General features: G+C 33.1%; 3 protein-coding genes across 3 annotated transcripts; all 3 read right to left on the reverse strand.

Annotated features, from left to right (window-relative positions):
* Positions 1–1,933: 1,933 nt before the first annotated feature.
* On the reverse strand, positions 1,934–4,022 carry LOC133671118 (patatin-like protein 2). Its single transcript, XM_062091767.1, has 6 exons — positions 3,761–4,022; positions 3,308–3,489; positions 2,873–3,221; positions 2,479–2,781; positions 2,209–2,381; positions 1,934–2,117 (listed from the first exon to the last, which is right to left on the reverse strand). Exons 1-6 carry the CDS (start codon positions 3,899–3,901, stop codon positions 2,054–2,056), a joined length of 1,212 nt encoding a protein of 403 aa, XP_061947751.1. The 5' UTR covers positions 3,902–4,022; the 3' UTR covers positions 1,934–2,053.
* Positions 4,023–11,146: 7,124 nt separating this feature from the next.
* LOC133671119 (patatin-like protein 2) lies at positions 11,147–13,137 on the reverse strand. The gene is made up of 6 exons (XM_062091768.1): positions 12,997–13,137; positions 12,561–12,742; positions 12,126–12,474; positions 11,733–12,035; positions 11,462–11,634; positions 11,147–11,363 (listed from the first exon to the last, which is right to left on the reverse strand). Exons 1-6 carry the CDS (start codon positions 13,135–13,137, stop codon positions 11,300–11,302), a joined length of 1,212 nt encoding a protein of 403 aa, XP_061947752.1. The 3' UTR covers positions 11,147–11,299.
* Positions 13,138–18,180: 5,043 nt separating this feature from the next.
* On the reverse strand, positions 18,181–22,209 carry LOC133670842 (patatin-like protein 2). The gene is made up of 6 exons (XM_062091441.1): positions 22,015–22,209; positions 19,467–19,648; positions 19,032–19,380; positions 18,631–18,933; positions 18,356–18,528; positions 18,181–18,268 (listed from the first exon to the last, which is right to left on the reverse strand). Exons 1-6 carry the CDS (start codon positions 22,207–22,209, stop codon positions 18,181–18,183), a joined length of 1,290 nt encoding a protein of 429 aa, XP_061947425.1.
* Positions 22,210–25,533: the final 3,324 nt, after the last annotated feature.

Consider the following 25,533-nt stretch of genomic DNA (forward strand, 5'->3'; position numbering starts at 1 on the left):
TGCTGCCGCTGGGTTCTTCGGTGGGAGGAGGCTGTGAATGGGACTCCTGCTGGGAAGGTGAGGATGGCGTCTCCCAAGTTGGTGGTGGAGGGGATCGACTGCTGATGTGTGGCTTGGTGGAGGCCGGTGTTGATGGAGACCGAAGGAGAAGAAGACACCGCTGAGGGGAAGCCTTCGGTACTGACAAGGGTTTTTTTTTAGGTTGTGAAGTGAGGAGATTGGGGAAGATCAAGAGGCAGTGTGGGTTGTTGCTGCTTATGCAGGGGAGAAGATGGAGAGCTGAAATGACAGGGGGTCCTTGACTCCGTTCTAAAAACAAACCAAGGACCCTAGGGGACGACGACTTTTTCTGAACAGGAAAAGGGAGGCTTGCAGCTGCTTAGGTTAAGGAGAAGAAAGGGTTATGGGTTTTAGGGTTTTTTTTATGGTTCCTTTCAATTGTGCAAAATTACCCCATTCCTCTGTGTGTGTTGTGGAGACTAGTATTTATATGTAAAAATATTGTTAGGTTTCCAACTTGGTCCCTCAACTCTTTTTTTTTTGTAGATTTGATTTTTCTTATTTTTTTTTATATTTTTCTTATCAACATCGACTCGAATGAGGAAAATCGGTGATTTAAAAAATAACGCGTTAAAAGTCAAACGCGTTCTCAAGATCTTTGAAAATTTAAATTCTTTTGAGATGATGCTGAAAATACTAAAAACGATGTAAATATATTAAAAAAACATATTTTTTGGATTTTTGTTGTTTTTCTTTATTTTTGGATTTTTCAAAAATTTTATCAAAACATGGGTCAAAAAATGGATAGCAACAGCCCTGTTGGCATTTTAATTACCCTGTTCTTGTAGCAAGCGTGCACGAACAATTCACACACGCCTGCTGATAATGGCCGGTTTGGTCACTGGGTAGGGCCAATGAGAAAGCCAGGCCTGCTAGATCAAGCCCAACCCATATAGCTGGGCTGGATCCGGCCTAAAAAAGAAAAAACAAAGAAGAATAGCAGAAAACAGGCTGGGCCTAGGCCTTAAGCCAGACATCCTATTTTTTTGGGCTACGGGTGTGTTTGACTCAAACAAACTCTTATATTCTTTCCCTTTAATTTCACTCTTCTTTATTTTGATATCTAACCAAACAAACCTTTTTAGATATCAGAAAATTCTAAAAAATTTGCTGACTCTTTATTTGTGAACCCATTACACCTTTTTTTTTGGACTTTACTGAGTATTTTGGGTTGTAGATTTATACTATAAAATGCAAATTTAGTATGCAGTGTATATGTCTTTTTTTTTCTTTCTCTAAAAACATATAATAGAAATATGTTTTTTTGCTTTCAATCCAAAATTTATTCATTAGCGCCAGAGTCGAGAATACCATATTTTTTTTTGGTTATGTAATATTTACCAATGCCAGAGTTGGAAGTATTTGTAGTTGAATATATTCATTAGCACTAGAGTCAGGAATATTATAAGCAGACCATAAAAAACAGAAAAAAAACAAACCCTTAGCAATTTAAGATAAAACCAGCAATGCGACATACCTTAAGTAAGGAAGCTTAAGAGATGATAGTATTTTTTTTTGTGTAACCAGTCTCGTACCATAGAATCTCTGTTGACTAGTTATGATTTTTAGTGACCGTAATACTAGGTGATAACTCTTTAAACTAGATATTTTCCCTCTAATAATAAAATGTCTTACCATGAATTTTTTAAAGATTATTATGATGTCAATTGCGACAGTTAAAAGAAAAACCAGGCTAAATACCATTAACATAATCAATCCAAGAAATGAATAAAAGCTTTTGCTGGGAAACGAAAATTTTTAAAGTCTGGTTGAATTCTATGATTCAATATATTCAAGGTAGAAACAAAATAAAAAAAATTACAAATCTTGGATAGTATGTTATAGCATGTTATTCGAAGACTATCTTACAAAGTGAAAAATGACTTCTTCCACATTTATTTCCATCTAATAATTTAATTTTCAACAATAAAACAACAAATTTAAATGAATAGCCAAATTATTTATGAATCATGTCCATTTTGGAGTAGTAGCTTTAATTTCCAACAGCTGAGTTAGCCTCACGAAGATGCTTCTCCCTCGAGAGTAATTTAGCCAACCTACACCAACAAAACAAAAACTTAAGAAATAAATAAAATAATAAAAAGAATAATCAAGATGAAACAAAGACTATTTTTCATTCATTTGTACTTTCTGAGAGCCTCTTCATTGGTCATCTTATTGATAGGTTCAAAGACTCCGGTAGCCAAATTCACCCTTGAAACCGGCTTCTTCAACAATTCCTCGCCCACTTTCACAAGATTCTCCAAATTCTCTTTCGTGGCAACATCCACAGATGAAAGTGTTCCGGTCAATGTGTCATCCTGCATTGATTTTTTACACGTATTATAAGGTTAGATTTCCCCACTTTGCTTCATGAATAAATAATTAAGCACCTGAATTAGCATGATAAATAAGCACCTGAATTCGAAGATAATTTTCCTCAGAGTTAAGGGCTTGAAAAACAGTGGAAATATGAAAATCAACCATGTCAGCACTAGCTTGTGTGAAAACATCCACTAATGGAGTAGAATGATCACTAGTCAACCATCCCAAGAGACCCCATTTAGCTGCTTCTTCTGCATCATACTTTTCTTCTGATTTTGCTGTGCCAGTGCCCAGGGACAGGACTAGAAATCGGCCATATTCCATCGGGTTCATGCGGTAGGAGTCAGGTCCCTCCCGATTGATTGCTTTTGAAACTTCACTGATGGCAACTAAAGTCTGATCAAATTACAAAAGAAATGAATGATATAAGATTCTTTATTAATAGAAGCTCAAGAAGTGTTTGAAGATTGATAAGTCAGAAACATACTGGATTGTTTGCTGCCACACCACCATCAATAAGATTGAAATCTCTAACTTTGCCCGATGGATCCTTGGTTTCAAAATAATGGGCAGGAAGATAAGTCGGGGCAGCTGAAGTTCCAATGCAGATATCCGACAAAAGGGCATCCGTTGATGGGTTATTCTTCACATTACAGCTAGAAAAGATGGTTGGCTGGAGGCGCTTGATGTCAAAAGTTGGGATCACAATATTTGTCAATGTCTGGTGCAACCATGTATCCCCCAACTTTTCCTTGACAATACTATGCAAGAATTTGCCATCATACTTTGGTCCTCTCAGAGCCTTTACCAGATTTGCAGCCGAGGCAAATTTAGAGCTATTGGCAGACAGTACTTAAATTAGTATCTTCATGTATGAAAATCAGTTGTCATGCAATAATTCATCTTCAGCATTAATTATTACCTGTCTTGAGGAAATATTTTGGGGCAGTTCTCAAGGTAGAAGTCATTGATGTCTTTAGCAGCAAACAAAGGGCGGTTTTGCTTATTCGGTGCAGCTAGCATAGCCGTCACGAGGCCGCCAGTGCTAGTCCCTGAAATCACATCAAAGTAATCCGCAAGCCTTGCATCTGCACCATCCAGCTTCTGTAAATTTGAATAGAAAAGCTAATCAGTGATAAAAAAAGAGATAAAACTGTGTGTGTGAAAAATAAACGACCATTACAATTCAATATATATACACGTTGATGGATGTAAAACTATTTAGTGTTAACCTTACGTCATGCATTCAACTTAATTTTTTTTTTTATTATATATGATCATGAACCCGAAAACACAAAAGCACGCAAGATCTTGCATGTCTATTTGACATGCATTAATTAGTATACGTGCTAAAAGAGCCCGTTTTCTTTTCTACCTGAAGCTCAGACTCTAAAAAGGCAAGGATAGTTCCTGGTATAATGCCTCTTATTCCACCTCCATCGATGCTAAGAACAGTGATCTGGTTTCCACGAGTTGGAAGTTGAAGGGGAGATCTTGGAGTTTGCATGTTAGCCATATTAAAAAACAAATGCTGAAAATGTAATGAGGGAATCAAGAGACCTAGTAAGTGGAAGGGGTTTAGCGTAAACTTTCTGGGAGCTTGATGAGAGATCGCTAGTATTCTCAAATGTAGTTAAGTGTTGTAACCTTGCAATCTGCCAAAGGGGGATGCTGAGGTATTTATAGACCTCTAACCCTTCATGGTGTTTGGAATTTTCAACAAATTTCCAATAATTAGTCACCCAAATTTGACCATTCTGTTGTTTCCTGGATGGGCCGGGAACAATTTTGAATGGATCCAACTTATCTGTTCTTATCACTAACAGTTCTTAGCTGACACGGTTCACGTTTGGACCACTTACTAATTGGGTCCAAGGGTACAATTGAACATTCCAAATTCTCAAATAAAAGAAAGTAGACCCTAAAATTGGAATGGTAGGTATTTTGCTGGCACATAGTTAAATAAGTTAGTTGATGAAGATCATTAGTGCAACTGGTTGGATTTGAACATGTTATTTTCCCCAATTTGATTCCTGATGGCCATTAAGGTTTACTTTAATGCTTTCTTTTGGTTCACGAGTTCAAGCAACTATTTTCGAAGAAACAACTCCTGTTACCATCAAAATGGGATTTTGCAAAAGTTATAACCAAAGCCACCGACGAATTCTTATAAGAAAAGGCCGAGACTAGTTCATTATTTATTCAAACTTTATGATTTTCCAAAGGAACTTCTTGTTGATGAATTTACTTTGTCGAGGTTTACTATTTCTTTGAAATCACCTTCACAGATAGGACCTCAGATTTTTAATAGCTTTGTGGGTGAATGAACCTCAAGAACAAAGGACCAAGCTTCATGATACGTGTCTCAGCCGATGACCGATCAAACAAAACCATGAATATAATATTGCATTTAAGGAAAATTATTTTGATTATCACACTTAGAATGTGCGTGTGATTATCAATTTGCTCATGTCGACTTTTCATTACGTCGTCACCTTCCAAGTTTCATTTTGTTTGCGTCTATTGAACATTTTCTGAACTTCCATACACACCGTGCCTAAAAGGTGATTTCAATGGATCGAAAACAATAATTAATCTTAAGCAAAGTCTTCAATTGTCTTGATAAGATCTTAACTGCCTATTAATAATAAAAAAATTTATTCAACTCAATAGATTTTTGAATTTGAAATTTATAAAACATACATTACATTATTATAGTTAATTTTTATTAATTAAAATTGGGATAGTGATATTTAAACTTATGATATCAACAAGGTTCTTAGATTGTTAGATAATAATATAAATTATATCTTTAGATTTTACCTAACAACTTAAGCTTTTGGATTAAGGTGGTTGTTTGACATGATATCAGAATCTTGATGACCAAGCGGTCACGAGTTCGAATCTCACCATTCACATTTATTTGATAAAAATTAATTATAAGATAATCTGGACATGTACAAGTTGCAAGTCTACAGCTTGAACTAGCAAACTAATTTTGAATTTCTTTTTCTTTTGGCAGGATATAGTTGCTTCAATTGATTTTTTAATATTTTTTTTATTGTATGAGACCGTCGCCTTTAACGAATTGAAATTCATATATTTTGAAGTCAGACATTTGATTCATTATTTAGGGCTTGAATCAAAGCATATGATTTCAATGTGCTTGATTAACAAGAAAGCGCATCAATCTAATAAAGAAATATTTTCAATCCAATGGGATTTCTATCAATCATGCCACTATGTTGCATCAAACCTAATCATTCTAAACTACAATTCACGTGTAGTCTCAACTGCAAGTCTTGCAACATTTATTATTCTTTCTAGTTAACTAGCATTTGTTTTTCTAGTTACATGGATAAGGAAAACGCCACTGCAACTCAGTGATAAATTATAGATAGAGTGAAACGAGTAATTTCTTTTTTTGCACGCATTGTGCATCTATAAAACTATCAGTAATTTTTTTTATCAATGATGAATTCATCGACAAACCAAAAATTACCGATGAGATTTTTTTTAACGGATAATTTCCGTCTATGAATTTGTTAGTAAAATAATCACCAACGAAATTTATCATCAATAAAACTATTAAATCTTGTAGTGATTTCTACAATTCCACATGCTGATTTACCCAAATGAAAAGTAATAATATAGAGATCTGATTGCAAAAGTTACTTATCATAAAAACTAAATTGTAATTTTTATAAAACTACAAGGACCAAAAAGACTTCCTAAATAACCAAGTTTTTAAACAAAAATAAGATTCTTGAATATTATAAGTAGTAGAATGAAACTTTGTGACATATCCATTTTTTTTTTTGTTGCAAACACTCTTGGACGTCATCTCAGAGCTTTTTATAATTTATATATTGTGATAAAAAATATTTCTAATTAAAATTATTGAATATTTAAAATAATTTTAAAAGTTTTCTGGTCTACTCTCAACATTTAAATAACAACATACTTATATTAATTATCATTTGAATTTCCAGTTCAATTCCTTGTCAAGGAATAATTATACCTGAATACTCAGTACCTGGCTGTTTGTTTCATCACCACATATCACACAAGCATGAAGTTTCCATGCATGAAAATTGTTTGTTAATTTTTTCAAGACAAAAGGACACGCGATGGTCAAAATATTGTTCCCTTAGCCTCACAGAAGGATAGGGTTTGAGGTCTCAAGGAAGAAGACGCTAACCTACGATATCAAAGGCCGAAGAGAATCAAATCGAAGACTGCTTTGTTGGAAATTTTATCTAAATTACTTTTCTAGGATAGATACAAAAATACTTTCGAAATCTTTAAGTAGTATAATTAATTGCAATATTCCTTGGTGTTTTCTTTTGCCCTTCAGCACATTTTTGGCTAATTTCTTAGCATCATGATACAATTTGTGCTATGAGGTTTCGTGTTGCCCAGAACTTCTTTTGTTTCTTCTAATTAAGTTAATGGCTGTTCTAAGTTAGACCAGCTGTGCTTGAAGATAATGTTAACTGATCGTCGAATAGAGACCAATTAACAGAAGATTGCTCAAGTTGAAGCAGAGAGTTATGCAAGGAATAGTATTTGCTAAGAACATTCAAAACTTTTGGATTTGGAAATCAAACAGCAGTCTTTAATTTTCCTTTACATGACCACGTCACGTTAACACTCATAAAATTTCATGCATATCGTGAACTTCCTTGACACCACATCCCGAGGAGAAACTTGCACCATTAATGTCGAAGCCAAAATACTTGAGAAAACTTGACGAGGGATCTCGAGGATTTTATAAATTTGACATGCATGTACGTTGTTAAAGATTTTAATATAAAATTATTATTAAAATCACATTTAATAAGTTAAATTTTTAAATAAAAAAATTTAAATAAATTTTTAATATGATACCTGAATTTTAATAAAAACAATCATGTGTATATTTCATGCCCTTACCATCCTCCTTTCATCTTTATATTTGCGTAATAATGTTCTCCTCATGAAAAATCCACAGCTATCCTTCTAAGGACATAATAAAACTTTTCTGAGGCATTATGACAAACCCATCAACCTTTAACCACTTAAACTATTTACAGATTCACTCAACTTAGTCGTAAGTACTAGAGGTTTTTTTTTTTTTTCCTGTATTATGATAAGGCCAAAGAAAAATACTACTCATGTCTTCAACCCTTTTACTTTCAAACAAATAAAAAAGTTCAAATCTAGGAAAGTGGTGAGTAATTAATGAAAAAAATCCATCAAACTTAGCCACGTAACTCTAAATTTTTTAATGGTAGCTGAAATGGTGGCTCTACTTTTCTAATGGTATTGCCCCAAGATCATGGCTGTCGAGAACAAGAGCATGCAAGGAAATTTCCTTCCTTTACGCATATAATATAATACGTATGTTCTTATTTGTTGTTAATTAGGCATGCTAATATACATGTGTGTGTGTGTGTCTTTGGAATTCCTTTTGTTCTTCGTTTTTTGGAAAACACGCGTTCATGTCAGTGCAGTTACATTTCTTTAGACAATTGTCAAAGTCTGTGTTTGTTTGACTTATACATACTGATTTGTCCCCCAAGTAGTACCTATTACTCAATTGGCTACGCAAACAAAAACAACTTCCAATTGGGCCCATCATCTGGGCATCACTGAAGTAATTCTAGCTATAAGATGTTTCCTTTAAAATAATAATAAAAAAAAATACAGCCTATTTGTTTTTTCATAAATCTAATTTAAGACATGAATTAATTCGGTAATGTTTGATAAATGGTGATCCAATTGGGAAATATTTTTGGTTATTGACCTAGTTGAGAATCACATAATAGTTAGGGGGTAAATATGTCCTTTATCCAATTATTTTTCTATTTTTAGGTCAAATCAATTTATAAATATATTTATTCGCAATAAAATAAATTGTAAATGTTATTGAGTAGAAATAAACTAAGTTTGAAATAAGTAAAGAAATTACTCTTCGTTTAAAAAGAAACTTTCTTTAAGAAAAAAAAAACTATTAAACTTTTATATTATACTTATTGGCACCAAATTTATCAGTAATTAAAAAGATACGAAGAAAGTAACTCATTGTATTTTTACTGGACACAAAGAGAAAAGTAGTGTTTAGGAGAATCAAAATTAACTTTTCATGCTAATTTTAAAAACACCATCGAAGTTTATTGTGTTTTTCACTCTAGTCTCCTGTTTTTGAAATTTATCCTCCTTTAATAAATCAAAACAATTTTATAATAGAAGGATTAAATAAAAAAGCCTTAATGATAAAAAAAAAAAAAAATCAATCACACTGCTACAATTCATAGTGACGCTAGAGGGAAAATGCCACGTGGTTTAGTTTTTCAGTAATTTATGACTCTAAGTGAGAATTAATTAACATTCCCAATAAGCCATAGGAAATGCACTCCAAGTCCAGAGAATACACTCCAACAGATGATGGGCTTAAACTGTGTAGATCCCTTGGCAACTTATACATTCCTTATTGGGCCAAGCACCAAAACACATTTAATTACAGGCAAGATAATCTGAAAAAAATAATATATATATATATATGATTACACCCTTGGATCATCACTTCAACCTCTCTTTGTAGATAGTCCCTCAAAATCTTGGGGGTAAGAGAAGTTTTAGTTTTTTGATAAAATGGGGTAGAAAAAGATTGATAAAATGGAGAAGGTTTTTGTGCTTCATGATGAAAATTAATGGAGAAATGAGAGGAATGCGGGCTTGCAGGCACATTGACTACAAATAATTTTCGTGTTTGCATTGATTGTCAAGAGTAAAGGGGAGGGTGATTGTTTCGAGCAATTCTAATATTGCCATTTAGAACCAATCTGCAGATACAGAAATCCAGATTTCTTGTCGTCATCATCAGATCAGATCAGAAAATGAAATAAAGAATTAATCCTTATGGTGTTAACATGTTAATTACTTGGATCACTGTTGTTATGTTGCCAATAACCATCTTGACATACTCTTTTTTGGAGTAGGATTGAAGCACAGTGGAACTTTGTGGTGAAAGGTACAGAGTAGTCGTTGCTTCCAATGCCGAACATGTCACCAGCTGTGGATAACAATATTGTCTTAACTTCTGAAGCTCCTAGTTTTTGCCTTAGCTGCTTCTCCATATTCTTGAAATTACTTGATTGTGTTTAAGGTCTATCACCTTCGAAGGAACAAACAGGAAAGAAAAAAATGAGTACAAGTAATCATGCCAATTAAGAGATAGATAACTTCAGATGAATTCAGTTTTATGCACACAGAATTATCTAAGCAAAATGAAGTCACTCCAACATGTAGCAGTATTTTAGTTTGGATACAATTATTTTTGTAATGTCTTGGATGACATATTAAAACATTATTTTAAACTGTCACATCCTCACATAAAAAAATACAACAAAGTAAACAATTAGCCATGGAAAATAATAATATACTGTGTACCCGTCTTGTGTTCTCCCGCCGTTCTTAATTTTTTTATATATATAAAAAGATGATAATTAGTTATTATAAAAATGTTTTTTAAAATATGATTTGAGTTATAGACCGGGTTAAGAAAATTGATTTTATTTAAATTAACTTATAACAAAAAAGCAACAATAATAAATAAATTAAAAAATAATCATGATAACCTAACCAAAAAAACACTTTCTCACAATAAGAAGCATAATATCTTAATTTTCAACCAATTAATTATGAAAGAATAAAATAAAATTTTGAATAATAGAATAAAAAATATTATAATTTTTTTTTTAAAAAAAGCGATCTCATAGAAGGGGTCGAGTCAACCCAGCTTAGCTCATTAAACTTGGAGTTTAAGTCATGAGATAACCCGATAGACAAAGAAAAAAAAATTACAAGACTCATTAAAAAAAAACAATATCCAATAATAAATTTTTTAAAAAATCTAATAAAAATAATATCAACCCACGTTAGTTTTTTAAGCCTTGTAATCTAAGTTATTAAACTATGAAACAAAAAAACTTTCTAATTTGACTAATTTTAATTTCTTCAATAATAATAAGTTTGAATTGGATAATCACATAGCATGCAATACGGTTTAATATTTTTTTTTAAATTGAAATAAAAACTAATTGAAAAAAAACTGTTTAGCCCTCAGCGCAAGATATAAATCTAGTCTTATCACTAAATTTTGTATCGGAAAAGAAAAAAAAACATGAAAAAGATAGTGAGAAAAGAGAGAGAAAAATGTAAAAAAGAAGAAGAATTTCAAGATAATTGTTTAATTTATTAATATTATGAATTTAGATATGAGATTGGCATTTGACAATCGCACCTATTAAATCAATTTAAAGAATTATGAAATGAATTTAAATTGAAATTTATGGACAAACAAAAGACAATACAACAATCTGAAATATCTTAGTAATTAGAGGAAAAAGAATTAAGAAAGGGCAATCAGCGGTGAGCAATGTGTCTCCAAACAAAGTTGAACACAATATTGGAATGTTCCCAGCTTATCATTTAGAGGATTCGAATTATATATATACATATAAGGTATGTATTTTCTTTGGTGAATAGACAAATTCAATTGTGGATGACTTGTTTCAAATCCATGTGAGAAGAAACTTGATTTCGATAAACAAAAGTTGATATGAAAATTTGCTATTTTTTTTCTAAGAAAAACTAGGTAATTATTAAATAGTATGAACAAAATAAAAATAACATAAAAATCAGCTTTACCTGGAAAAAATAAAATATTTATAGTCTGATTGAATTACATAATATATATTACAAATCTAGGATGCCATGTGCATAGCATCTTTATTCGAAGACTATCTTACAAAGTAATAAATTATTTCTTCCAGATTTTATTTGCATCTAATAATTTAATTTTCAATAATAAAACAACAAATGAATAGTCAAATTATCTATGAATCATGTCCATTTTGGAGTAGTAGCTTTAATTTCCAACAGCTAATTTAGCCTCACGAAAATGCTTCTCCTTTGAGAGTAATTTAGCCAACCTACACCAACAAAACAAAAACTTAATAAATAAATAAATAAATAAATAAATAAAAGAATAATCAAGACGAAACAAAGAGTATTATTCATTCATTTATACTTTCTGAGAGCCTCTTCATTAGTCATCTTATTAATAGGTTCAAAGACTCCGGTAGCCAAATTCACCCTTGAAACTGGTTTCTTCAACAATTCCTCGCCCACTTTCACAAGATTCTCCAAATTCTCTTTTGTGGCAACATCCACAGATGAAAGCGTTCCCGTCAATGTGTCGTCCTGCATTAATTTTTCACACGTATTATAAGGTTAGATTTCCCCACTTTGCTTCTTGAATAAATATATTGGATGACAACATTAGCATGATAAATAAGCACCTGAATTCGAAGATAATTTTCCTCGGAGTTAAGGGCTTGAAAAACAGTAGAAATATGAAAATCAACCATGTCAGCACTAGCTTGTGTGAAAACATCCACTAATGGAGTAGAATGATCACTAGTCAACCATCCCAAGAGACCCCATTTAGCTGCTTCTTCTGCATCATACTTTTCTTCTGATTTTGCTGTACCAGTGCCCAGGGACAGGACTAGAAATCGGCCATATTCCATCGGGTTCATGCGGTAGGAGTCAGGTCCCTCCCGATTGATTGCTTTTGAAACTTCACTGATGGCAACTAAAGTCTGATCAAATTACAAAAGAAAGAATGATATAAGATTCTTTAGTTATACAAGCTCAAGATGCGTTTGAAGATTGATAAATCATAAACATACTGGATTGTTTGCTGCCACACCACCATCAATAAGATTGAATTCTCTAACTTTGCCTGATGGATCTTTGGTTTCAAAATAATAGGCAGGGAGATAAGTCGGAGCAGCTGAAGTTCCAATGCAGATATCCGACAAAAGGGCATCCATTGATGGGTTATTCTTCACCTGATAGGTAGAAAAGATAGTTGGCTGGAGGCGCTTGATGTCAAAAGTTGGGATCACAATATTTGTCAATGTCTGGTGCAACTGTGTATTTCCCAACTTTTCCTTGACAATGCTATGCAAGAATTTCCCATCATATTTTGGCCCTCTCAATGTCTTGACAAGATTTGCAGCCGAGGCAAACGGAGAGCTATTAGCACACAATAGTTAAATTAGTATCTTCATGGATAAAAATCAGTTGTAATGCAATAATTCATCATCAGAATTAATTATCACCTGTCTTGAGGAAATATTTTAGGGCAGTTCTCAAGGTAGAAGTCATTGATGTCTTTAGCAGCAAACAAAGGGCGGTTTTGCTTATTCGGTGCAGCTAGCATAGCCGTCACCAGGCCACCAGTGCTAGTCCCTGAAATCACATCAAAGTAGTCTGCAAGCCTTGCATCTGCACCATCCAGCTTCTGTAAATTTGAACAAAAAGAAATTACTCAATGATACATACAGGAGATAAAACTTTCAGTGTGTGAAAAATAAACTAACATTACATTTCTACATATATACACAGATGCATGTAAAACTATTAAGTGTTAACCTTACTTCAGGCATTCCTTTTTTTGTTTTAGTATATATGATGATGAAAAAGAATGCAATATCTTGCATGCCTATTTGACATGCATTAGTATACGTGCTGAAAGAGCCCGGTTTTCTTGTCTACCTGAAGCTCAGACTCTAGAAAGGCAAGGATAGTTCCTGGTATAATTCCTCTTATTCCACCTCCATCGATGCTAAGAATGGTGATTTGGTTTACATGTGTTGGAGGTTGAGGAGGTGATGATGGAGTTTGCATGTTCGCCATATTGATAAACAAATGCTAAAAATGTAAAGAGTCCTAGAAGTAGAAGATAGAGTTGAGAGGGTTTAGCTTAAACTTTCGGAGAGCTTGAGAGATAGCTTGTACTCAAATGTATTCAAGTGTTAAAACCTTGCAATCTCCCAAAGGAGATGTGGAGGTATTTATAGACTTCTGTCCTTCATGATTTTTTTTGGAGTTCTTAAAAAATTCCTAAGAATTTACATACCAAATTTGACCATCTTGAAGTTTCTTGGATGGGGAACAATTTTGAATGGATCCGAATTTTTCTGTACTTATCGCTACACAATTCTTAGCTGACACGATTCAAGTTAGACAACTTACAAATTGGGTCAAAGGGTAAAAGTAAATTGTTGGTTGATTAGGAAGTGAGGAGTTATGACATGAGAAGTAATCAATTACATCAACTGTGGGGTTTTGCAGAAGTTAGCAACAAGAGAAGAGACAATTTCATGGATGGAAAAGGTCATTGAGGCAAAGTTATCGATTTATAATTTTCAAAAGGAAACGTTTCAGTTCAATAAACCACGATAATATTGAAGGATAATTCCGAGATATATTAGCTTTTAATATATACCTTCCCGCAATCTAAAACATGACACAAAAGGCCTTAAAAGAGGTTCATATATATATATATATATATATATATATATATATATATATATATATATATATATTAAAATCATGTGTTTAATAAATATATTTTTAGGATAGTTTTGTAGGGTGCATGTGCTAAAAATCATGTGTTTATAAACAAATTAAAGTGTTAATAAATATATTTTTAGGACAGTTTTGAATATAAAGAAAAATGTTATATCTTTTCTTCTATTTTCATCTCTGGTTTTAGACATGAAAATATTGAACCAATGTTAAGATAAATTATGTATACCTAAGCAAATTTTGTGTATCCAAAAACATTTTCAATCTAAAAATTTAAATTATTATATAAGATTTCAAGATATAATTTATATTATTTTCTAATATATTCTATCAAATAAAAAGCTTTTTGAACTTAGACTTACAAAGACACACATTATCTTATATTACTAATTAGATTTTAATTAAAAAAAAAAAATTCACTCTGCACCTTACCTAGCACAAGCTAAATGGGAGGGGAAAGGTAGTATTTAATTTCGCATCTTAAAATTAAGGAAAGCATATGTATTGTTTAATATTCTCTCTAATTATTTGAATAGAAATTAAGGAGAGATATACAGTGCGAACCCAAAATATTGATAAGTTTGGTACTTGAGACATTTAGATGATAAATTAATTATATTTAATTGATAAATTAATTATATATACTGAGGAAACTTATATGAGGTTTTGCCCTTAATTAATTTATGTAATTATAATTCTGTGATTAGGAGTTACGATGCCAAGCTAAGCCTATTAATTGGGCAACAAGATACAAGCAGAAAACTTAATTATAATTTGAGATTTCTAAAATATCTAGTGGATATATTTATGGATTAAATAAAAAAGATAAAATTTTAAAAAGAAATTTAAACATATCAAACAAGATTTTTTTTTATAAAAAAAATTAATATATTTTATTTGATCATTAAATAGGATTAAAATTTTGTCAGTTTTTCCTATAGGTTTGCCTAATAGTGCTCACCAGGGTTAGGAATACGCTCAAATTTGACCTAGAAATTTTAAAAAATTTTCCTTATTATTTTTGGATTCCTTTCTTATTTTTCCTAGTTAGTTTTGATTTAATTTTTCTATATATATAGACCGGTCAATTTAACAACTTTATAAAGTGTATTATTTTCAGTCAGTTTTATGAATTTTCAGAATCTAATAATAGATTTTTTTTCCCCATGGTTTCAAAGTGTAAAGTTGGAATCGGAAAAAACCTAGATTTTCTTCTTTCGTTATAATTTGATTAAGCTTATGATTATACGTGTAAAAGAGATTCGTTGCCAAGCCATAGATAAAAAGGTCTCGGGAAGGAGAAAAGCTGACTAGCTGAATTGCTCGTTTCCAAGCTATATACCATTGAAATCACGTTCTAGGATAGGAGCTCGGATTTTTAATAGCTTTGTGTGTGAATGAGGCTAGAGAACAAAGGACCAGTTTGGCAATGGTGGTGCCAAAGTTCCACAGTAATTGGGACCAGTTTGGCTTCCCCTTCGTCATCATATATGCGCGCAATGGCTGCTTCATGACACGTGTCTTAGCCATGAATATATTAATAATGTATTTAAGGAAAATTAATTTGATTATCACACTTAAAATGTGCGTGTGATTATCAATTTGATCATTGCGACTTTTTCATTATACACCGTCACCTTCCATTCTTTTTGTTGGCGTCTATAGAACAGCTTCCCAAATTCCGTACATACCATGCCTAAATTTCAATGGATCGAATACAATAATTAATCTTAAGCAAAGTCTTCAATTGTCTTGATATGATCATAACTGCCGTGCTTAAGCTTCCTTAATTTGTGAAGTTTGATGCACAAGAAATTGACGTAGATTGATGTTTCGAAGGTCAGTGAAATAACATTAATTATTTGGAATTCAATCCCATACACACACACACACAATCAATATTTGAATTAAGAGGAGAGAGTCTATATTATTATCAAGATATTATTTCCTATTATTATATTTTAATCTTAAGAAGAATGGGAATATATAATTAATTGATTGAATATTTCTTAAGATCTTCACCATTCTCACAACGACTTTTTGTTTATGAAATTAACTTGTAAACCATTCAAAAAGATTAATTTAGGTTTTTTTGAACTAGCATATTAATTGACTATTATTCTAGTAAAAAAAGATTAATTTAGGTTTTTTTGAACTAGCATATTAATTGACTATTATTCTAGTAATACATTATCTATTTTTATATATATATTTTTTCTATTAAGTGACACGCCGTAGCCTTTTATGAATTGAATTTCACGTATTTTAAAATAATATTTTATTTTATTTTAAGTAATTAAGTGCTTGATTGACAAGAAAGAGCAACAATTTACTAAAGAAATATTTTCAATCCATTGGGGATGAATGAAGTTGGACCTATATTCATTGTTAACCCTAATATCAATTCTAAACTACAAGTCAGTCTCAACTGCAAGTCTTTCCATATATATTATTCTTTTCGGTTAATTACTCGCTTCTGGTTTTCTAATTGCTTGGGTAAGGAAAAGGCAACACCTACGTATGATTCAAATGTCTAATATCAACTTTTCCATGCTAACTTACCCAAATGAAAAAAGAAAAAAGAAAAAGTCCCACACGTTTGCTGCAAAAGATTTGAAGGATGCCTCAATCACTTCCCTAGGACCTTCCCACAACCCGGCTACAATACAATTCGGCATTTTGGAATATACATAATATTAAATAGCTATCATGAAATAAGTTTATACTAGTTGTATATATGCCCATGCTATGCTAGGAGGGACCTAAATTGTTTTCAGATCTCAGGAAATTCTATGGTATATTGTCATTAAATCTAAAAATATAGTGGTTTTAATTTTTTTTTTTAAATAAATCTTTTTATCAAAGTATCTCTTATTTATTTTAACCAACGTAATGTTCTTGTTTGGAAGAATTCTTTCTGCTTAAAAAAAAATATAATTGTTAAAGCAATTTAAAAAATACCAAAATAGTATGTTTATATTTTATGTGATTGAAAGATAAAATAAAAAAAATATAAATGTTATAAAATTATGTTACAAATCTATTTAGACATTTTAATAATTAAAAACTGAATTTTCATATCAAATATATAAAATAAAAATAAAAGAAATAAAAAAGTTCGACAGTGTATTTTTGACAGGAAAAAGTTCTATTAACAAAGAAAAATCAATTTGAGGAGAAAAATTCAAAATTAAATGCTTAAGGACTCAATTAGAATTCTTCAATGTTTATTAAAATTTATTGAGGGTTTAATTGAAAGAAAAATTGATTTTAAAAAGTTAATTTAAGCTCTAAGTAGAAGAAATTAAAGTCTGAGGGTCGAATTTTAATTTTTAAAAGTTAATTTGATCAACTAAGAGGGTTAATTGCATAAATATTAAAGTTTTATGAGAAATTAGAGATTTAATTAAAAAAATTCAAAATCAAAGATCAAACTGGAAAAGATAAGTGAATATTGGGGCTAGAATTGATAACCAAATCAAGAGTCAAATAATAATAATAAAACTTTTATTGGTCAATTAAGGATCAAAATGCACAAATTCAGAATCATATAGCTTGGATCTTCCAGTAAGGATTTAATCTTAGATTTTATTTTTAATTTCATCTCAAAGTGAATTAATTAAAATCTTTAATTTCTCTGCTTTTTTATAATTTACAAGTTCTTGTTTTCTAAAATTATGCAATTTTAACTAATTTAACTTCAAATTTCAACTTTATTTTTTATTTAAGAGCTAATTGACTTTTTAAATTGATTAGAATTATTGAAAAGACACTTTGTTTTGGGATTTTTTTATTTTTTTGAAATATATATAAAAACTAAGCATAAAAAATTGGGTTATGATAGTTTATTTCAATTTGATCCTCAAAAGTTCTTTTTTTATTGACCTAGAAATTTTTTTTTTCAATTTTAGTTACCATTTTACATTATTTACAATGATCAAATTTTAATAGTTATTTTTTCAAAACCACTTCAAGTACGTATAATATAGCAATTAGGTTATTTTGATAAAATAGATTTGAGTATTGATGATAATAAAATGAATTTAAAAGAATATCCATCTATATATCTATGTTATTGAAGACACTTGAAACTCAGGTTGATGAACGGATTATTCCCAGTTTAAAGGATTCAAATCCTAGAGAACATAAATAAGAATTTTTTTTTTTAATGAATATACAAGTCCATATATATACGAGTGATTTGTTTAAAAATTGACTGAGGAGAAACTTTATCTATTGGTTCTTGTTTTTTCCCTAAGAAACACTAGGTAATTACTGATTTTATCAATTTTTAAAAAATCACTCGTATATATCGGGATTCCACGTGCATGGCATCTTTATTGGAATACTATTTTACAAAGTAAACAATTAAGTACAACTACATCCGCCAATCTTATTTCCAACAGCTGACTTAGCCGCACGAAGATGCTTCTCCTTTGAGAGTAATTTAGCCATCCTACACCAACAAAACAAAAACCTTAAGAAATAAATAAATAAAAGAATAATCAAGATGAAACAAGGAGTATTATTCATTCATTTATACTTTCTGAGAGCCTCTTCATTAGTCATCTTATTGATAGGTTCAAAGACTCCAGTAGCCAAATTCACCCTTGAAACTTGCTTCTTCAACAATTCCTCGCCCACTTTTACAAGATTCTCCAAATTCTCTTTCGTGGCAACATCCACAGATGAAAGTGTTCCGGTCAGTGTGTCATCCTGCATTGATTTTTCACACGTATTATAACGTTACATTTCCCCACTTTGCTTCATGAATAAATACATGCATTGGATGACAACATTAGCATGGTAAATAAGCACCTGGATTCGAAGATAATTTTCCTCAGAGTTAAGGGCTTGAAAAACAGTGGAAATATGAAAATCAACCATGTCACCACTAGCTTGTGTAAACACATCCACTAATGGAGTAGAATGATCACTAGTCAACCATCCTAAGATACCCCACTTGGCTGCTTCATCTGCGTCATACTTTCCTTCTGATTTTGCTGTACCAGTGCCTAGTGACAGGACTAGAAATCGGCCATATTCCATTGCGTTTATACGGAAAAAGTCAGGACTCTCCCGATTGATTGCTTTCGAAACTTCACTTATGGCAACTAAAGTCTGATCAAATTCCAAAAAGAAATGAATGATATAAGATTCTTTAGGTAAGTAATATTAAGTTATGAAATTTCAAGATGCTAAGGAAATCATAAACATACTGGATTGTTTGCTGCCACACCACCATCTATAAGATTAAATTCTCTAACTTTGCCTGATGGATCTTTGGTTTCAAAATAATGGGCAGGGAGATAAGTCGGGGCAGCTGATGTTCCAATGCATATATCGGACAGAAGGGCATCCGTTAATGGGTTATTCTTCACCTTATAGCTAGAAAAGATAGTTGGCTGGAGGCGCTTGATGTCAAAAGTTGGGATCACAATATTTGTCAATGTCTGGTGCAACCGTGTATCTCCCAACTTTTCTTTGACAATACTATGCAAGAAGTTGCCATCATACCTTGGCCCTCTCAAAGTGTTTACCAGATTTGCAACTGAAGAAAATGGAGAGCTATTGGCAGACAGTACTTAAATTAGTATCTTGATAAATAAAAAATAGTTATAATGAAATAATTCATCATCAGCATTACTTATTACCTGTCTTGAGGAAATATTTTAGGGCAGTTCTCAAGGTAGAATTCATTAATGTCTTTAGCAGCAAACAAAGGGCGGTTTTGCTTATTCGGTGCAGCTAGCATAGCAGTCACGAGTCCACCAGTGCTAGTCCCTGAAATCACATCAAAGTAGTCTGCAAGCCTTGCATCGGCACCATCCAGCTTCTGTAAATTTGAGAAGAAAAACTACTCAGTGATGCATGCTGGAGATAAAACTTAAGCAAATACATTAGAGCCCATAGGAGGCAAAAATAACAACCCCATAGGGTCAGAGAAAAACAGATACAAAATAAACGAACATTACAATTCTATATATACGTACACACCGATGCACGTGAAACTATTAAGTACTAAAATTATGTCATGCTTTCAACTTAATTACTTTTTCTGAGCCCAGAAACACAAGCATGCAAGATCTTGCATTTCAATTTGACATGCATTAGTATACGTGTTAAAAGAGCCCTGTTTCTTGTAAAGCCATTTTACATTAGTTGGCATAATTGATGGGATTTGAGTGGGAGATGAGTTGTAATTGGTGGAGTGTGAGTGGAGGATGAGTTGGTATAATTGGTGGAGTATGAGTGGAGGATGAGTTGTTAGGCATATATTCCTCCTAAATTTATGACCATTATACCCTCACTCTTGCCTATAAATAGGCAATGCATTCAAGCCTAAATGCACACCAAGATAGAGAAGAGAAGAGTAGAGTGAAGAGAGAGTAATCCCACAAAATTGTGAGGTATTTGTAAGAGAGTAAGTGAGGTGTTTTCTCCTAATAATAGAGAGATTCTTAGTTGTTCTCCTATTATTTGAGAGAGGTTGTAATTCCCACATTACTTAGTAAAATCCTTCTATACTTGCCTGTGGACGTAGCCCAATTGGGTGAACCACGTAAATTCTTGTGTGTCTCATTTCTCATTTTATCTTATTCCTTGCCTTTTGTCTTGTCGGGTTTGCATGCCAGTATCCTAACAGTGGTATCAGAGCCTTCTTGGTTGGTGTTGTTAATACACAAAAGTTATTCGTGTATACAGTTACTATTCACGTCTACGGCACTATTCACCTATACGGCACTATTCACCCATACGGTACTGTTCACATAAGTTACTGTTGGCGTATATAGAAAGTCAGTGCGGTGATTAAATACAGTCTAGGAAGTTCTGTCTAAGGAGATTGGGTTTTAAGCGGGACCGTTTGTGACCCCTCCAATCTTTCCTGGGAACTTACTTAGTGAAGTATTATTCACACGATACTATTTCTGTATACGTTACAGTTCTGTGAAACGGTGATAGCTGAATAGATCACGGTGAATAAAATGGCAGCAAAGTACGAGATTGAAAGGTTTAATGGGAGCAATTTCTCACTCTGGAAAATGAGAATCAAGGCAATCTTAAGGAAAGACAATTGCTTGGCAGCAATTGGGGATCGACCCGCGGAGATCACTGATAATGCAAAATGGAATGAGATGGATGGCAATGCTATTGCTAACATACATTTAGCATTAGCCGATGAAGTATTATCAAGTGTGGCGGAGAAGAAAACAGCTAAGGAGATATGGGAGACTCTAACAAAGCTATATGAGTCCAAGTCTTTGCACAATAAGATTTTCTTAAAGCGGAGACTTTATACCCTTCGAATGGCAGAAACCACGGCGGTGACTGACCACATCAACACAATAAGGACTCTATTTTCACAACTCACTACGTTGGGTCAACAAATAGAGGAAAGTGAACGTGCAGAGCTTCTACTTCAAAGTCTTCCAGATTCGTATGATCAGCTCATTATCAACTTGACCAATAATATCCTCACAGACTATTTAGTCTTTGATGATGTTGCAGCCGCCATCTTGGAAGAAGAAAATAGGCGCAAAAATAAAGGAGACAGAAATAGTTCAAACCAAGCAGAGGCATTGTTGGTGTCAAGAGGGAGATCAACGGAGCGTGGCTCTAGTGGGAGTCAAAGGCAAGGGAGGTCCAAATCAAGAAGTAAGAAGATTGTGAAATGCTACAACTGTGGCAGAAAAGGGCACTTCAAAAAGGATTGTTGGTTTAAAAGGGGTATAGAGAATACTGCAGAGTCATCAAAACCTCAAGGATGTGTCGCAAGCACCTCAGAAGATGGAGAGGTTTTATATAGTGAAGCAGCGACAGTCTCTACAGATAGAGAAGAGCTCACTGAGGTCTGGCTAATGGATTCAGGAGCAACATGGCATATGACTCCTAATCGAGATTGGTTCCATACATATGAACCCATCTCTGGAGGCAAAGTGTTCATGGGTGATAATCATGCTTTGGAGATTGCTGGCATTGGCACCATCAAATTGAAGATGTATGATGGCTCAATTCGTACTATTTCAGAAGTGCGGCATGTGAAAGACTTGAAGAAGAATCTTTTGTCTGTAGGACAATTTGATAGTCTTGGCTGTAAGATCCGAACAGACAATGGAATAATGAAAATTGTCAAAGGAGCGCTGGAAATAAACACCTGCTACAAAGAGATGATCACGTGCATCTTTGATTCTTTGCAGATACTGAGACAGGTTCTGAACCTTTCTTAATAGTTTGAAGTTCACTCTTCATCTGAAAAATTCTTGCGTTGGTCACTGTAGAAAGTCGATCCTGCAATTGCATCCATATATCATGAGAACTGATGCATCCAATGACATAGGAAATTGCAGTAAAAGAGAGAGTGGCAATAAGTAGCTGCGTCAATGCTCTATCATGCATTTTTTAAATTTGGTGATCATCAGATTCAACACCCTCAAGATTAGAATCTGTATCAAATCGACTTGGACATTTTCTGGAACCATCAACAAATCTTAAAATTCCATGACTCTCAAGAAGAATTTTCATTTGAAATTGTCATATGAGATAATTTGTATCATTAAGCTTGACTGTTACAGCAGTAGAAATTGTAGGAAGCAAAGAAGTAATAGGAGATTGAACAATCTAAAGTTGAGAACTAGTCACCATTTTAGAATGCAGAAATGAAAGAAGATAATTGAAGATTGTAACAATCGGTTGAAGTAATAGAAAATTGAAGTGTTGAAGAAGAGAATCAGTTAGACAATATATCAAATAGATGATAGACACATCAACAAATACACAAAAATTTCATGAAGAGAATGAGAATGAAGCCAGAATCTAGAAGCTAACGGCCACAAGATCAAGAATTCAGCCGCTCTGATACCATGATAGACAGTAGGATTTACACAGAAAAGGAACAGAGATGAAGAAAAGCAGAGAATAGAAAGGAAGAAGAACAGAAATTGATTCTGTTAAACAGAGAAGAAGAAGATGAATTCTAGCACTGATTTATTATTCATTGATTAATATTCTCTTATCTAATCCTCTGTTTATATATGCTATAGTAGAAAGATAATACACAGTATCTATTCTTTCTTTATTTGCACTAAAACAATGCTAACTAACTCTCTTAACTGACAAACAATACTAACAGCATTCTAATAATATCAGTCTCTAATCTTCTGACACTTGGTAGGAGTAGAGTCGTTGATATCTTTACATCTTGTTGGAAGATTGCTTCATGAGCTAGCAAAGAACCAGTCAAAGAAGAAGTAGTCAAAGATTATTCATGCTCTGTATTTCCTGTTTTCATGCAAATAATTAACTGTGTCCTAGTCTTTAAAAATTAGGTGATCTGTTAGTATGTTAACAGATTGTAGCAGGATTTTTATGCTTTATTGTAGCGTTTCTGTTTTGTTTTGCAGTATAAATATCTGTAAAGATTGCAACATAAAGTGTAATCATATTCTTCAATTCTCAACAGCAACAAACTGTTACTGTAAACATCAAAACTGTCCATTCTTTCTAAGTTTCATTTTTCTTTTCTAAACACTGTCATTTGGTATCATAGTTGATTTCTTAAAGGACCTGTGATGGATAATGAAGCAAGTTTTTCTCATATTTATTCTCCAATCTTCAATGGAGAAAATTATCAACTTTGGGCAGTAAGGATGGAAACCTACTTGGAAGCACTTGATCTTTGGGAGGCTGTCGAAGAGGATTATGAAATTCCACCACTGCCAACTAATCCTACCATGACTCAGATTAAGAGTCATTAGGAGAGAAAAACCAAAAAATCTAAAGCAAAGGCATGTCTATTTGTTGTTGTCTCAACAACAGTTTTCACAAGGATCATGTCTCTAAAATCTGCCAAAGATGTATGGGATTATCTGAAAGAGAAGTATGCAGGAGATGAAAGGATACGTGGAATGCAAAGCCTCAACCTCATAAGAGAGTTTGAGCTGCAGAGGATGAAGGAGTCTGACACCATCAAAGAGTACTCAGAAAAATTGCTTGGAATTGTCAACAAGGTGAGATTGCTGGGCACATACTTTACTGATTGCAGAATTATGGAGAAAATCCTTGTTACGGTGCCTGAAAGATATGAGGCATATATACCTTGGAGAACACCAAGGATTTGTCCAAGATCAATTTGGCAGAATTGATAAATGCTTTGCACGCTTAAGAACAAAGGAGACTGATGAGGCTGGATCATGTTACAGAAGGAGCATTACAAGCAAAGTATCCTGATTCTAAGAGTCATTTCAGGAAAAATCAGGTTTCAAGCAATAGTAACACTACTACTCGTAAATTCCAGACAAAGGAAAATTTCTCAAAAGAAATTTTCCACCCTGTCAACACTGCAACAAGACAGGACATGCACCTTTCAAGTGCTGGAAAAGGCCTGATGCAAAATGCAGCAAATGTAATCAAATGGGACATGAGGCAATCATCTGCAGGTCAACAATTCAGAGACAAGATGTTGATGCACAAGTGGCCAGTCAAGATGATGAAGATCAAATGTTCGTAGCTTTATGTTTTTCAGTCCAAACCACCTCAGATCACTGGCTGATAGACAGTGGGTGTACGAATCACATGACCCCTGACAGAAGCCTCTTTCGAACCTTGCAATCTACTGAAGTTGCAAAGGTCAGAATTGGGAATGGTGCTTGCATAGCTTCAAAAGGAAAGGGGACAATTGCCATCACCATAAAGTCAGGTACAAAAACCATTTCTGAAGTTTTATATGTACCTGAAATAGATCAAAATCTATTAAGTGTGGGGCAATTGATTGAGAAAGGGATGAAGGTTGTCTTCGAAAATTATTTTTGCTATGTCTTTGATGTTGTTGAACAATTAATTTTGCAAACTAAGATGAAAGGAAAGAGTTTTTCATTCCTACCATTTGAGAAGGAGTATTCAGCTTTTCAAACAAAGCTGACTGATATGGAAATGTGGCATAAAAAACTAGGCGACTGCCATCAACATAGGATGATAAGCATGAAAAAACATGACTCTGTAAGAGGAGTGCCTCAATTCACTGACTTTCCATCAAATTGCAGTGCATGTCAATTTGGTAAACAAAGCAGGAAGCCATTCCAGAAATCAACTTGGAGATCTATACAGAAACTCCAATTGATTCACGTTGATGTTGCTGGTCCACTCAGCACACCTTCAATCAAAGGTAGTTGATACAATATTCCTTTTATTGATGACTTTTCTAGGATGTGCTGGATTTTCTTCATGAAATACAAATCAGAAGTTGCTGGGATTTTTTTCAAATTCAAGAAGAATGTGGAAAACATAAGCAATTACAGAATTTAGACCATTAGGTCTGATAATGGCAAGGAGTATACCTCATCAGAGTTCAATCTCTATTGTGAGGAAGCTGGCATCGATCATCAACTCACTGTCCCTTACACACCAGAGTAGAACAATGTTAGTGAAAGAAGGAATCGATACATCATGGAGATGGTGAGATGCATGTTGCATGACAAGAACTTACCAAAGGATTTTTGGGCAGAAGCAGCCAGCACTGCAGTTTTTCTTCAGAACAGACTGCCCACAAAATTGCTTGACGAGAAGACACCTTTTGAAGCTTGGTATAATTACAAACCTTTATTAAGATTTCTTAAAGTCTTTGGCAGTCTGTGTTTTGTTCACATTCCACAGATCAAAAGGGACAAGCTAGACAAGAAGGTTGTACCAGGAATCTTTGTTGGCTATAGTGGTGCATCTAAAGCT

This window comes from Populus nigra, chromosome 13 (genome assembly GCF_951802175.1).
Source record: "Populus nigra chromosome 13, ddPopNigr1.1, whole genome shotgun sequence".
Lineage (NCBI taxonomy): Eukaryota > Viridiplantae > Streptophyta > Magnoliopsida > Malpighiales > Salicaceae > Populus > Populus nigra.